This window comes from Halichoerus grypus, chromosome 3 (genome assembly GCF_964656455.1).
Source record: "Halichoerus grypus chromosome 3, mHalGry1.hap1.1, whole genome shotgun sequence".
Lineage (NCBI taxonomy): Eukaryota > Metazoa > Chordata > Mammalia > Carnivora > Phocidae > Halichoerus > Halichoerus grypus.
The window spans coordinates 32987364-33003205 of NC_135714.1; the positions used below are offsets into that span (position 1 = coordinate 32987364).

Sequence of the window (15842 nt, forward strand, 5' to 3'; positions counted from 1 at the left end):
AATCTCTAATCAGATTGATTTTATTTACCCAAAAATTTTTCATTTACCCAAAAATTTTTAATATGCTTTTTTTTTTTTTTGGAAGAGTGTTTAATTTTCTAAATGGTTTGATGGTTTTGGTGGTAGGTGGAGTGAGGACTATTGTTTATTTTATTTTGTTGTATTGAGGTATAAGAATGTGGCCTGAAGAGTTCTTTTTAGAATTTAAGATTTTTTTTGTGGTTTATACCTGATCAGTTTTAACAGATATTACACGAAAGTGCTTTTGAAAAAGAATATTCTCTGCTAAGTATGTAGAGTTCTAAACATGTCACTTAAATCAAGTTTTTAATGGTGTTATTCCAATAAACAATTTCCCTACTTATTTTTGCTATCTAACCGGCTGTTTTCTTAGAGTTACGTGTTAAAATCTCCCAAGGGGATGGGGATTAGGAGAGTGTCACTGGCATATGGCGGCAACTCTCTTTTATGGGGACCTGGCACAAGATGGCCTGATGTGAAACAACCCAGAGTTGTGGTTCCCTGGGCAAGGTAAGGGGGACTGAGTGAGTCCTTCCTGGGGATGCCCAGAGTGATGGGGGTCAGTCAGGCCCTTCAGGGTAGGTGGTCAGTTGCCTCCATTTGTTTGTCAGCAGCTGGATAATTTTTTCAGTTAGCAGTAGCTTCACCTTCACCCTTCAGAAGGGTAGGTGGGTTCAGTTACTGATTATATATATGCCTGTGGTATAATCTTCCAGGGCCATCCTCCCTTTAACCCTACCAATGGTGGATACTGCCTTCCAGCCCCAAGAGTAAGCAAGCCTGTGATTTTTAGGGCTATTTAGGATGGTAATTGCTGTTAGCTTCCAATCCCTAGGAACCTCTCTTTGTTGATCATATCTGAGGTAGCAATATCAGAGGGCTAAAGTGGTAGTCCCCAAAATGGTTCTCCATCAAGGGTTGTCTCTACTAAATTGAAGAATAGCTAAATATCACAATACTTTGGATCACTGTTTATCACATTTCACAAATACTCCTTTGTGGTCAGCTCTTCATTATGTAGTCATTGGAAGAGATCAGAAGCATAAACAGCCTGAAATAATAGCAGTATAATATCATTTATAATTTGCTTTGGAATGAGTTTCTTTAGAAATTGGAACATGAGTGTTTTAAGTCTTTGTCAATTTGTAGAATTTGATATTACATATATATAGAATCACCATGAAAATATGCCTGAATAATTAGGGGTGAGGGGTAAGATAGTGTTTTACTTTTTCCTTTCTATATCACAGCTTAGAATTTCTTTGACTAGAACCTTATGGTTTAAGTAAAAAGTGAAATTTGACACAATAAAAATGTCAGTTTAAAGATATATTGTCTGTGTTTGATGTTTGAAGGAAACTGAAACCATGTGTGAACCAACAAGGGACCTAAGAAATATAGGTGATGAGATGAAAGTAAGATTTGTTGTGGATAATCTACCTGGAATAAAAGATCAGAAAATGAATTCATTATTCATGTTACCCTTTGGTCTTCATTCACAAAAATTAGTTTTTGAGAGCTATTATTTAATAGTTTCCTTCTGGTCATTCTTGAGTCTTTGAGATGCATAATGAGCATATAATGTCAATGTTTAAAACTTAGAAGTAAGCCAGTGTTTGAAGGATTGCTTATGTTACTGTTTTCATATAACTTTTATTTTTTTAAGTAACATTATATCTGTAACTCTCTACAGCTATTCATTAGAACACACAGTTCAGTTTCTAAACTGTGTTCTTGAAGGAGACCCTGTAAAAACAGTTGTAGCGCAAGAGTTTGTTCACCAAAATGAGAATGTCACTTCTCATACTACACAGAAGTCTAGGGAGAAAAAGGTATGGAGTTATTTTTACTATAATGGTAAATACTTGTATATGAAAATGTAATTGGCTTGTTGGTATAATTTTATGCTTATTTCTCACCATTTTAACTGGATTGGAAATTTAACCAACAATAGTATATTTGATTTTAGGATATCTGTTTGCTCAAAATAATGAATTTATAGCTGATTATGTTTTTTTCTTCAATGTCATTGTGTATGGCAAGCACTTAAATTTCTGTAACTTTTTCTGTATAGGCTCTATACAGTAGAGTATGAGGCTTAATTGAATAGCAGTGCAGTGGTAATATGGTGGATTTTAGGTGTAAATATGTTAAATATGTGGGCAGAAATTTTTAACCATTTGAGAAACTGCCAAACTTTTTTCCAAAATGGCTGTGCCATTTTATGTTCCCACCAGTAATGTATGAAGATTATAATTTATCCACATCGTCTCTGACACTTGTTAATATTTGTCATTTTGATTATAGCCATCCTAGTGGGTATGAAGTTGTCTTAAGGGTACCTGGGATTTGTTTTAATCAGGTATGGTAAGATACTGAGACATGGAAATGTTATGAAGGAAGAAATTTATTATACTCACAGATCTCTAGAAACGGGAGGCATGGCTTACCACCCAGGGCCACATGGAGAAGCACTAGAGTCAGTCAGGAGACAGAGCAGAGGGGAAATGTGGGCAAGAGTGTTTTTTGTGGTTTCTGTGGAGAGGAATGGGTGAGGCAGTGCAACCAGGTTAAGGATTGGCTAGTTTGAACAGTTTCAGCAGGCTCTGGAGTATAGGAACTGTCCCTGGTTTTCTCATATCTGGTGTAGGTGATTAGGCAATGTGGACGGTGGCCCTGAGGGTGAGAACCCCATAAAGGAAGTGGTTGAGAATATGGGCTCGAGATTGGTTTACATATATAAGATATGTTAGCAGATGAGTTGTTTGCTCTCTCTAGGAATTAGACAACCCCAGGGTTGGGGGTACTTTCTCTCTAGGGGTTAGCAAGGACCCAGATGTCAAAGCATCAGGAAACAGGAAATAAATGATTAATAAAGAAGTGATTATCTCACTGTCATTTTGATTTGCATCCCTGATGACTGGTGATGTTGAGCACTTTTTCATGTGCTTATTGGTCATTTGTATATCTTCTTTGAAGAAATGTCTATTTGTATTCTTTGCCCATTAAAAAGTGTTTTTTTATTTTTGTGGGTTTTTTTTTTTGAAGATTTATTTATTTGAAAGAAAGTGTGCATGTATGTATGTGAGCGGGAGCAAGGGGAGGGGCAGAGGGAAAGAATCTCAAGCAGACTCCCTGCTGAGTGTGGAGCCCTACATGGGGCTCCATCTCATGCCCCTGAGATCATGACCCGAACCTAAATCAAGAGTTTGATGCTCAACTGACTGAGCCACCCAGGTGCCCCTTTAAAATGTTTATTCTTGAGTAATAGGAGTCCTTTTTATATTCTAGACAAGTCCCTTATCAGACATGTGATATGCAAAATTTTCTCCCATTCTGAGGGTTGTCTTTTTACTTTTTTGATGGTGTCTTTCATTTGAAACACAAAGTTTTAATTTTGATGATGTACAATTTATCTTTTCTCTTTTGTTGCTTGTACTTTTGGTGTCCTGTTTAAGAAACCATTGCCAATCCAAGGTCATGAAGTTTTTTTGTTTTTTATGTTCTATATTTTCTTATTTTTTTGGTTTTTGTTTTTATGTTTTCTTCTAAAATTTTATGATTTTAGTGCTTACATTTAGATCTTTGATCCATTTTGAGTTAATTCGTGTATATGGTGTGAGATAGGGGTCCAGGTTCATTCTTTTTGCATGTCGATACCCAGTTGTGACAGATCCACTTATTGCAAAGACTGTTCTTGCCCCACTGAATTTTCTTAGCACCCTTATCGAAAATGAATTGACTCTAAGTTTATTGCTATACTGTCAGTTCTGTTCCATTGATCTGTATGCCTGTCATCATACCAGTTACACATTGCCTTGATTATTGTAGCTTCGTAGTAAGTTTTGAAATTGGGAAGTGTGAGTTTCCATCTATATTCTTTTCTCAAGATTGTTTTGCTGCTTCTGGTCCCTTTGCAGTTGCATGTGAATTTGGGATCAGCTTGCCAATTTCTGTAGAGAAGCCAGCTGGAATTTTTTTTTTTAAGTTTATTTATTTTAGTAATCTGTACACCTAACATGGAACTTGAATTCACAACCACAACCCTAGGATGAAGAGTCGCATGCTCTTCTGACTGAGCCAGCCAGGTGCCTCAAATCCAGCTGGAATTTTTATGTGGAGTGTGTTGAGTCTGTAGATCAACTTGAGGTGTATTGCCATCTTAACAATATTGCCTTCCAGTTCATGAATTTCAATTTAGTTAGATCTTAATTTCTGCAACAGTTTTATATTGTAGTTCTGAGTGTAAGTTATGCATGTCTTTTGTTAAATTTATTTCTGAGTTATTCTTTTTAATGCTATTATAAATGAAATTGTTTTATTTTTGGATTGAACATTGCAAATGCATAGATACACAATTGATTTTATATATCAATTTTGTATTAACTTTAGGCTTTTTTTTACAGACCTTCATTATCCTGTTCTTCTTACTTATTAATTAAGACCACCAGGGATAACTTGTATGCTCCCTTTTTTCTTTGGATATTTCACCATCGCTTTGTTCACATATAGGACTCAGTTAAATTTTGTACTCATGTGATCTGTTAGTGCCGTACATGCCTGTGTTCATCGTGGATAGATAGGTGTAGTATTTCATAAGATGCAAAGGGGATACAAGATGATGATGAGACCATCAAGGCCAACTTGGTAATGAAGATTATTTCTTCTTTCTTATTGAAAGAAAATTTCAGTCAGTCAGCTGATTGAAAACTGCCGCATAAGCCTACTTACGATAATAGAGGAAGGCACTGTAGGTCATTATGGTGATAGAGGAAGTAATGGGGAGAAAGTGTGCTTGCTCAAAATGGGAGATGATTGGAACATGCTCAAATAAGAAAAAAGAGTTTGTGAGTTATGTAAACATTGGCCAAAATGTAGACTTTTAAGTTATTCTGGAAATTATTCTTAGCCTTTTCCACAAAATATAGGCAGGTATCCTAACACTGATAAAAATTATTTTAAGATTTGTGAACAGAATACTCTTTTTAAGATTTGTGAACAGAATACTCTGTTTTTGATATCCTAGGACCCTAAGGGACCACAGATATTAAAGGGGGGGGTATCATGGTACCAGTAATATTTTGATTTATCTATTTTCAAGAAGCATTTAAAACTGTGTTTTGTTAATACTACTATTTTTCCCTTTAGCCTTCAATAAAATTTACAAGTTTATTACCATAGGAAATGGTTTTGGTATTATAGTACATCATACTTTCAAGAGAGTAAGTGGCACTGATTAGGTGAATTCTTAGGAAGCCTGTATTTCACTTGGCCCTTGTTAATGGGGTTATAGTAATAAACCACATCACTATGAAATGGATATAAAAATAAATCGTGGTTTCATTTTGAAAGAGTAGCTATTTGAGAAAGCATTTCTCATTATATACTGTTTTTTTTTTCTTTTTTAAGAATAAGAAATGAAAGGTCTCTTCCCAGAGAACCAAATGTGCTTTGTATTTTTTAGTATGAACACCAACAGAGACTGTAATGCTATGAAATATTTATGTTCATTCTGTTAAGCACTGTGGCTTTTCAAAAGTCATAGAAAGCATTTTTATTATCCCCTCCTTGCAAAATCTTTGATTTTTATCAGAGATGCAAACCATATACTCAGAATATTTAAACATTAATATGAAACAAGCGTGTGCTTAAGTACTGGTGAGAGTGACAGAAGGGTGTAGGTCTATGAATATTCTCATGTGAGAGAGAGCCTTGTATTCTTTCATAAAATAGGTTGGGTATTTGTTGTAAAAGTAAATCAACTGTATATATTTACAGATTTTTTTTAAGATTTATTTATTTGAGAGAGAGCCTGAGTGGGTGGAGGGGCAGGGAGAGGGGCAGGGAGAAGCAGACTCCCTACTGAGTGCAGAGCCTGACTTGGGGCTCGATTCCAGGACCCTAAAATCATGACCTGAGCTGAAATCAGCCACTTAACTGACTGAGCCATCCAGGTGCCCCTATTTACAAATTTTTGACTTTGATAATGAGTTAGGAGTATGGTGATACCTTTATTTTATTCTTTAACTCATTTTAAACCTCTTGAATTCTAGGGGTTAAATAAATAAAATGTAATCAGTAAAAAGATTATACAGTCAACTATTATATATTAGACCAGTTTTTTTCCCAACCTTTTGTGACTTCGGAACTCAACTCATAGGTACAAAATTTGAAAAAATGGTCAATTAGTGATATATGTATTATATAACACATACATATAATTTTAACATAATATTTAATATATATCAAATGATATTACCTTAAAAAATTAAAGTGGCATTTTATTAAAGACTGTATTGTAGAGTACATTATAATTATAATCTTTCGTAATATTTCTAATTTAATGACAGTTTTCAGCTTTTAGGAATTTAACAGGCTACACTATTTAATTTGCTTTCAATTAATTGTATCAGAAAAGCATGATTTGTTTAAGAAATTGAAGATTATATTTTTGGAGGAATTTTGGGATTGAGTTTTCATAAAATGTTCATTAAATTACTTGGTATGGCACCTGATACTTGGAATTCTTTTAAGCTTTTAAGAAAATCCACTTAAATCATAATAATTAATCCCCACTCCCACCCCCCCCACCCTCCCCCCGCCCAGTGACAGCCTAAGAAATATATCAGATTGCTGTTTGCAAGCAGTTTTCTGCAAATAGCACTTTAGGAGTGGGATAAATGAAAAACCAAATTGGATATAGAAGTAACTATATTTTACTGTTTTTTAAACACCAGCTTTTGATATTTTAGAGACATCTTCAGAAACATGCAGTTTTCTATTTGGTGGGAAGTATTGAGGCATAGTTATTATTTTCATTTACTTTGTGTTTTAGAGTTACTTTTGCTTGTTTAAGGGTCCATTTTGAATAGCAGTTACTTGATGGATGATTTTTTAATAAACTCAAAAGTCGACACTACCATAGTGGCTAGTTGGTAGTAGTCAGCTGATTGAAAACTGCCGCATAAGCCTACTTACGATTTTTACTATCAGCGATGGACATTACAAATGCCCTTCTGTTTTATTATTATTTTTATTTTTTATTTTATTTTTTTAAAGATTTTATTTATTTATTTGACAGAGAGAGACACAGCGAGAGAGGGAACACGAGCAGGGATCCTGACGCGGGGCTTGATCCCGGACCCCGGGATCATGGCCCGAGCTGAAGGCAGAAGCTCAATGACTGAGCCACCCAGGCGCCCCTATTTTTTATTTTTGAAGATTTTATTTATTTGTCAGAGAGGGCACGCGTGTGCACAAGCAGGGGGAGTGGCAGGCAGAGGGAGGAGAAGCAGGCTCCCCGTTGAGCAAGGAGCCCAATGTGGGGCTGGATCCCAGGACCCTGGGTTCATGACCTGAGCCAAAGGCAGACGCTTAACCCATTGAGCCACCCAGGCGTCCCAGCCCTTCTGTTTTAAAAAGAATATTATTTAATTATTTTATTGTTTTTTAAAACATATAAATTGAAATATGCCATTATTACCTCCAATGACTGGACTCTTTGGGTTTACAAACCAAAATTTGGAAAATTTTGCATTAGCTAAATGAATTTTATTCTTTGAATATCTTATGTTTTCTTTTTTGGTTTGATTTTGTGACCTAATTATATTTTGATAATTTTAGAGAACTTTTCAACATCTTTTAAGATAAGAGTGGTTAAAGAAGAGGTACCTTGTACCATGAAAAAGTTAATATAGTCACTAAATGCATGACTTACTAGGTAGACTCTGGGGAGAGTCTTCTTTCCTGAGAAGAAAGGTAAAAAATAGGGACGCTGGGTGGCTCAGTGGGTTAAGCATCTGCCTTCGGCTCAGGTCATGATCCCAGGGTCCTGGGATTGAGCCCCCACATTAGGCTCCCTGTTCAGTGGGGAGTCTGCTTCTCCCTCTCCCTCTGCCACTCCCCCTGCTTGTGCTCTCTTGCTTACACTCTCTGTCAAACAAACAAATAAATAAATAAATAAAATCTTAAAAAGGCAAAAAATAGTAGAGCCCAGTTTTCAAATATATCTTCTGAAGGAAAAGCCCGTATTTTTCTACTCTCTCTGTATTTTATTTATTGCGTAACATCTTATAGGCAAAGAAATCGAAAGAGACTGAAGATATACCAAGCGAACCATCTTTCCAGGATTTTGAGTACCCAGAGTATAACGACTACAGGGCAGAGGCTTTCCTGCACCAGCAGAAGAGGATGGAATGCTACAGCAAAGCAAAAGAAGCTTACCGGATGGGGAAAAAACACGTTGCCACGTTTTATGCCCAACAGGTAAAGAGGAAGACTGATTAATCTTTCTTTCTTTGTCGCTTACAATGTCTAAATAATCTTATAGCAGGTAATACTCTTATTGTGACTAGATTAAGTTATTCTGGGGAATGTAGATTATATAAGTGACATAAGATACCCTAATATATAGGAAATGTATGGTTCTGAGAATTACCTCTCCTTTGAAATGCTCAATTTCTATGGTTGCTCTTGCATTTATGGCTTACATGAATTACAGTTTATTCTGACAGTCCATATTTTCTTTTAGGATAAATTCTGTCATTTAGTGCTACTTCTAAACAGAGGTTTTCTGAAGGAAAGACAACAGAATGTTAATACTGACCATCTCAGGGTGGAATTACAGGGGACTTGTGCTTTCTATCATGTTTGAATTTTTAGTAATGTATCACTTTTATGGTCAGAAAAAGAAAGTTCCATTAATATCTTTCAGTGAAGTAAAATTTTGACTCAGGACTTATTGGACATGGTATTACAAGAAACCTGTCTGATTTCCTTTTTAGCTTTGTGGTTCCACATGGCTTGCTTTTTGTGATTGAGTGGAGAAGGGTACCAAACTGGTATAACATAACATACCCCAATAACATACCTTGAGGGATGGCTTCAGGGGTAACCACAAGGTGTTGAAAGGAATGAGATCAGAATTATCAAAGGATAAACTAAGGGATTCTTTCTTGAGATAAGTGATGTTTATTTAAGTCTTCCTCTTCTATGATTTTTGGATCAGGAAATATGTTAAAAATGATGATTTAGTATTTTAAGAACTATGTTATTAATTCACCAAAATTCACCTAAATTTTGATGCCTTCTTGCATATTAGACCATTGCATTATTTAAAATTTTAGATTTGTTTTTCCCTTTTTTGTTCTACCTTTTATTTGGGGGCACTGTTTGTTTCCTCATTTGCCTTCTAAGTAGCAAATAGCAAAAGTGTTTACTGGTGATCTGTTTAAAATAAAAGGGTAGTCTCCATGAGCAGAAGATGAAAGAAGCCAATCACCTTGCTGCCGTGGAGATTTTTGAGAAAGTCAATGCCTCCCTGCTGCCACAGAATGTTTTAGACCTCCATGGGCTACATGTGGATGAAGCTATAGAACATTTGATGACAGTTTTACAGCAGAAAACTGAAGGTAGGACTTGTGGTAATGACAGATTTTCGATAGAAAATATGTTTTTGCCTATGTTGGTAAACTTGCTAATTTAGGAGAATCTGAATTCGCAGGCTTGAGGATATCTGTCACATTTATAGATATTTCTATTAGGTTCATTCTTCAAGTGGACCTTCTTGGAAAAGAATCCTCATTGGCATAGTCATTAACATTTTCTTCTTATTTCCCTATTTCATATTTTTTTGTTTGTTTGTTTCAAGTTTTTATTTAAATTCTAGTTAGGTAACTCCCTGTTTCAGTTATCTTTGTATTCCTTTGCTATATTTATTAAAGGGTATAATCTGAGAATCCTCTGTGACTTATAAATGGGACCTTTCAGGAATATCATACATCTTTGTTCAGTAGACATTTATTAAAGCAAACAGATGTTTATTAGATGTCAGTTCAGTAGGTGTTCAATAAAACGCAGAAGTAAATACAGTGATAGGATTTTTACAGAATTATCACAGAAGGCAGGCTTTCTGAGTGTTTGCATTATGGAGGTGCTCCCTTTCTCCCTTTCTGCTTGTATTTTTGTCTTTGCAGGTCAAGGAAAGGCAACTACCTGCCTCTTCTAAGTTCTACGTCTTCCAAGGGCTTTGGATGAGGATATTTTTCCATCCAATATCATGTATTCATATACATTAAAGTATCTTGTTTCGTTTTCATTATCAGGTGGTAGCATTTAGAAAAATTCAATCTGTTTTAGTTACTCCAGACTCCAATACTAGAAGTCATCTTCTTTTACCACCACTAGAGTATTTTTGAATTCTCAATTTGGCTTTTTCTTTATCTTCCATTTTATTGTGGAGACATGGAGTCCCATGCCTCAGCTATCCCCTCATAGTTCCATAACCCTGCCCTGTCTCTGATAGCTATATTATTCTGGTTAATTTATACATATATAATATTATATATATAATGTGTGTAGGAAGGCTTTGTATTATACTTTATACAGGTTTATCAATTCAACATATATCATTTGTAATTAATTAAATACTTGATTAAATATGATTAATATAGAGGTTGGAAATTCATCTGTTTACCATAAAAGCCATGTTGAAAAGCTTACAGTAATATAATAAAACACCTGGGTACCCATGAATCCAATTAACAAGTGATAGCATTTTACCATGTATGCTTTATATTTTTACTCCTCCCTTTGTATTCTTTCCAGATATTTTTAAGGTTTTTTTTTTTCTTTTTTAAGTAATCTTTACCCCCAGTGTGGGGCTTGAACCCATAGCCTAGGTCAAGAGTCAGCATACTCTACTGACTGAGCCAGCCAGGTCCCCTATTCTTCCCAATCATTTTCTCTTTCTTCCTTCTCTTTCTAGTGGAAATCAACATCTTTTAGTTGGTTCCTGTCTAGTTTTTAAAATACCTTTACTATATGTACATTCATCAATAATCAGTCTGTAGTACTTTTGTGAATTTAAAAAAAATTAATGTACATGGTTTCACACTATACCTTCAACCAAACTTTATTTTCACCCAATATAGTTTTGGTGGTATCCAAATAGTTACAATAAAAAAATGATGGTATCATTTTTTTATTGTAACTGCTGTATAGTATTCTGTGAGTACATCATAATGTATCCATTTCTCTACTCACAGACATTTAATTATAATGTCACAGTGATCTTTATTTTGCATATCAACATGTGTACTCTTATTGCTATCTTTTTTCCTGGCTTTTTATATTGAAAAATTAAGAACCCTTAGAGAAGTTGAAATAATTGTATAATAAACATCCATGTATCTTTTACCTAGATTGATCAGTTGTTAACCTCTGGCCACATTTGCTTAATCTGTTTAAAATTGCTTTTTGCTGAACCATTTGAAAATAAGTTGTTAAACATCGTGGTACCTTACCTCTAAATACCTTAGCATGTTTATCTCTTGATAACAAATCCATTTTCCTACATAGTCATAGTACCATCATTACTTTAAAGATCCTTAGCATTGTTATAATAATATTGTCAAATATACAGGCCACATTCACATTTCTCCAGCTGTATGGAAATGTCTTATATAGCTGTGCCATTTTTTTCTGCCTCAAGCCAGGATCCAGTCAGACATCATATGTTCCAGTTGATTGCCCTATATTTGTAGCCTCCAGTAATACAGAAGTAGATTATTGTGGCACCCGGCTGGCTCAGTCAGTAGAGCATGTGACTCTTGATCTCGGGGTCGTGAGTTTGAGCTCCACGTTGGGTGTAGAGATTACTGAAGAAAAAATAGGAATAGTTCCTCTGCCTATTTTTTGTCTTCTGTGTTGACATTTTTGAAGGCTCCCAGCTTTGGTAGATTGACCTACAGTTTTGTCTGAATCTTTCCTCGTGATTAGATTCAGTTAACTTTTTTGGCAAAAATACTGCATAGGTGATGTTGAATCATCCTTGGTGAACACATCAAAAGGCATAATATGGTCATTTTGCCCCATTATTGGTGATGTTAAGTTTGATTTCTTAGCTAAGGTGGGACTCTGTTAGATTTCTCTATGTAAATGTACCTTTTCTTTGTAATGAATTAGTAGTTTTGGGCAATTGATAACTTCGCAACTGTGTGAATAACTAACTTGTTCTCTTATAGTATTTCACATAGTAATTTTAGTATCCATTGATGATCCTTGACTGAATCAGTTATTATATTGGTAGTTGCATAATGGTGTTTTATAATTTGTGTTCATTCTGTGTTTATTAGCAGACATTTTTTTTAAGACTTTTAAAAATTTATTTGAGGGGTGCCTGGGTGGCTCAGATGGTTAAGCATCTGCCTTCAGCTCAGGTCATGATCTCCAGGTCCTGGGATCGAGCCCTACGTCGGGCTCCCTGCTCAGCAGACAGTCTGCTTCTCCCTCTTCCTCTGCCTCTCCCCACTGCTCCTTCTCTCTCTGTCTGTATCTCTCTGTCTCAAATGAATAAATAAAAAATTTTTAATAAAAAAAAAATAAAAATTTATTTGAGAGAGAGAGAATGAGCAGGGAGGGAGGGGCAGAGGGAGAGAGAGAGAGGGAGAAGCAGCCTTCCTGCTGAGCAGAGAGCCCGAGGCTTGATCCCAGGACCCGGAGATGATGACCTGAGCCAAAGGCAGATGCTTAACTGACTGAGCTACCCAGGAGCCCCTATTAGTAGACATTTTTTGATAAAGTAAAGGATCCCCCTTCCCCAGTTGTTTTTTAAATATAATTTTGGAAATCTTTGAGAAAATTTAGAAAACAGTAATAATAAAGATTAGAAAAGAAAAAATTTAAGAGCAGTTTAAATACATTATTTAATCTGGAGAAAAGAAACCTGTTATAGAAGTGGTATAAGAGAATATTCTGTCTGTAGAGGATGAATAAATAATTTACTCAATAAAAAATTTGATTATCTTATATATTCTAGGCATCAAGGATAGAGCAGTTAGACACACGGTCCCTATTTTTATGGAATTTGCTGTCTAGTAGGGTAGATGACAGCAAATAGTTACATAATAATTGGCATTGTGATACAAAAATACAGGTTGCCATGTTATATTTAGCATAAACTCCCAAATTCCTGTGTAATCTGTTCCTTGTCTCCCTCCCCATTCTCATGTTGTGTTTTGTTCCTCCTTTTCTGACTTTTTACCTGTACTGTCCTTTCTTGCCATCCAGACTCCCTGTTAAAAGCCTCTTGCAGTATTCCTGTGTATCACAGTATTTATAAAAAGCTTATTGTATAGTTGATTATTAAAGTCTGTCTTCATGGCCGGGAATTGAGTCAGTAATGATTATTAAATCATCATTGTTGAATTTCGTTCAACATCCCCAAAAAACTTAAATGACTGAATAAAGGGTAGATACTCCTTTCATTTTTGGATGAGGAAACTGATGATTTAAAAAGTTTAGTAAAATGGAAAATAGTGTTGGTAAGGATGTGGAGAATTGGACCCTTTATTTATTACTTTTTTAAGATTTTATTTATTTATTTGTCGAGAGAGAGCACAGGCAGGGGGGAACAACAGGCAGAGGGACAAACAGGCTCCCTGCTGAGCAAGGAGCCTGATGTGGGACTCGATCCCAGGCCCCTGGAATCATGACCTGAGCCGAAGGCAGATGCTTAACCAACTGAACCACCCAGGCATCCCTGAACACTTTATGTTGCCAGTGGGAATGTTAAATGGTGCAGCCATGGTGGAAGAGGTTGGCATTCCTCAAAAAGTTAAACATAGAGTTACCGTATGACCCAGCAGTTCTGCTCCTAGTTAATGTACATAAGAGAATTGAAAACACAATTCATCCACACACAAACTTGTGCATGAATGTTCATAATAGCCAAAAAGTGGAAACAACCAAATGTCCATCAACTGATGAAAGGACAAAATTTGGTGTATCCGTACACTGGAATATTATTCAGCCACAAAAAGAAATCAAGTAGTGATACATGCTGCAACATGGATGAGCCTTATAAACCTGCTTTGTGAAAGAAGCCAGGTACACCAGGGCCCCTTTTTATATGATTACAATTCATATGAAATGTTCAGAATAGACAAACCAATAGAAACAGAAAGTACATTAGTGGTTGCTGGGGCTAGAAAGTATGGATTGGGGAGTGACTGCTAACAGGTACAGAATTTCTTTCTGAGATGATGGAATGTTCTGGAATTAGTGTTTATGGTTGCAGAATATTGTACTATACTAAAAGCGACAGAATTGTACATTTTAAAATCATGAACTTTATGTTATATTAATTGTATCTCAATAAAAAAAGATTACAAGAAAAAAAGAGTTAAATAACTTGTGTAAGGTGATACTTGGTCAGACCCAAGATACAAACCCTTTCTGAAGCCAGGCCCATCCTTGTGCAGGTTGCCACCTGTGGTAGCCTGTAGTTGCTGTCGGTCACCACCAGATGGTAGTATTGTTGACTAGAAATATATCTAGGGGACAATCTGTGGCTCTGCCCTCCACTGCTTCTAGTTATAAAAGATGATTGTCAAACTTGGGAGTGAACAACGAAAAAGATATCTGACCCTTATGTGCCTTCTGATTGGAATATGCATCACCAGCGCCTATGAAGTTTTTACTACTTTGTAGGGATTTACAGGGAACAGAGGAACAGGTTAAATGGTACCATGGGATACAATCAACAATATTCAGACTGAAAATCTCAGATAAATGATCCAAGTTTTTCAATAAATCGTAAAGAAAATCCCAGAAGGAGGGAGAACATGTAGATTAAAAGTTACTTCAGAAATATATCAACCAAATGCAATGTGTGAACCTGTTTCAACCGTGATTTAAGCAAACCACTGTAAAAACATTTTTTGAGGGGAAACTTTTAGCCATTTTTAGAAACATGATATTAAGAAACTATTTTTGAGATATGATGGTGATATTGTGGTTGTTTTTAAGGAGTCCTTTTTGAAATACACACTGAAATATTTACAAATGAAATGGTAAGAAATCTGAGCTAGACTTAAAAATGAATTGAATAGTTTTTTTTTAAGGTGATAAATGTTAGGAATAGTCTGAAATTTGGGAACATTTAAACATACACATTAATTCATTCAGCAAACGTCCTTTGAACGCCTGCTTTTATCTGAGGCATGCAATTCAACTGTGGAACATTTTCAGAGCAGTGAATTTAAAAATGAGGTGGTATAAATGACTGCCGTCACTGATAAGGGGAGCAGCAGTGAAGGAGTGATGAGAGTGAATTATGGATAGTTAAGAGATTTGAGTTTTTTTTAAAGTAAACTTTGTAATATCACATCCATAAAGAACAGCGTACAAGTAATAATTGTATAGCATAAAAACTTTTTACAAAGTGAATACCCTGTATAGCCAGCGCCCAGGAAGAGTTGAATTTTGAACAAACTATTGCTTGAAGTGATGGGTATGGACTAGAGTAGAAATGGAGATCTTGGGGCGCCGGGGTGGCTCAGTCGGTTAAGCGTCTGCTTTTGGCTCAGGTCATGATCCCAGGGTCCTGGGATGGAGCCTGGTGTTGGGCTCCCTGCTCAGCGGGGAATCTGCTCTCCCTTTCCTTCTCCCTCTGTCCCTCCCTCCCTGCCCTGCTCCTACTCTCTCTCTCACTCAGATAAATAAATAATATCTTAAAAAAAAAAAAAAATGGAGATTTTAAGCAAAGAAGGAATTAGAAATGCAGGAGCAACATACCCTCTTAAAATTCTAGGCTAAATATTGCCTTGGAGATAGGAGGCTTGAAAAACTGTTTGTGGATCTGCTGGAGTCTCAGGGCAACTTAATGAGCAGAATACAGAATATTTATATTATGTGTATATGTATTTTATGCTGAAGGTCAAATTTGTGCTGTTTATGACTGAGGAACAAATATTTACTAAATTCATTATATCAACTCTTACTTAACACTGTTTTTGTTATTTTATTGCAGCTATTACTGA

At 35.7% G+C, this 15842-nt stretch overlaps 1 protein-coding gene across 6 annotated transcripts in view; it reads left to right on the forward strand.

The window, feature by feature from the left end:
• N4BP2 (NEDD4 binding protein 2) overlaps positions 1–15842 on the forward strand; it is an 83988-nt gene that overhangs the window by 62457 nt on the left and 5689 nt on the right. For 5 of the 6 annotated variants that reach the window (XR_004912395.2, XM_036076900.2, XM_078068531.1 and 2 more), the window contains 3 exons: positions 1715–1853; positions 8098–8286; positions 9263–9431. Coding sequence is in view for 5 of the 6 variants with exons in the window: in XM_036076900.2 (XP_035932793.1) it covers positions 1715–1853; positions 8098–8286; positions 9263–9431 (497 nt within the window). In the remaining variant the exon portion in view is untranslated. Of the gene's footprint in view, positions 1–1714; positions 1854–8097; positions 8287–8804; positions 9241–9262; positions 9432–15842 lie in introns of those variants that run through there. The other variant, XM_078068534.1, reaches the window with a different exon arrangement.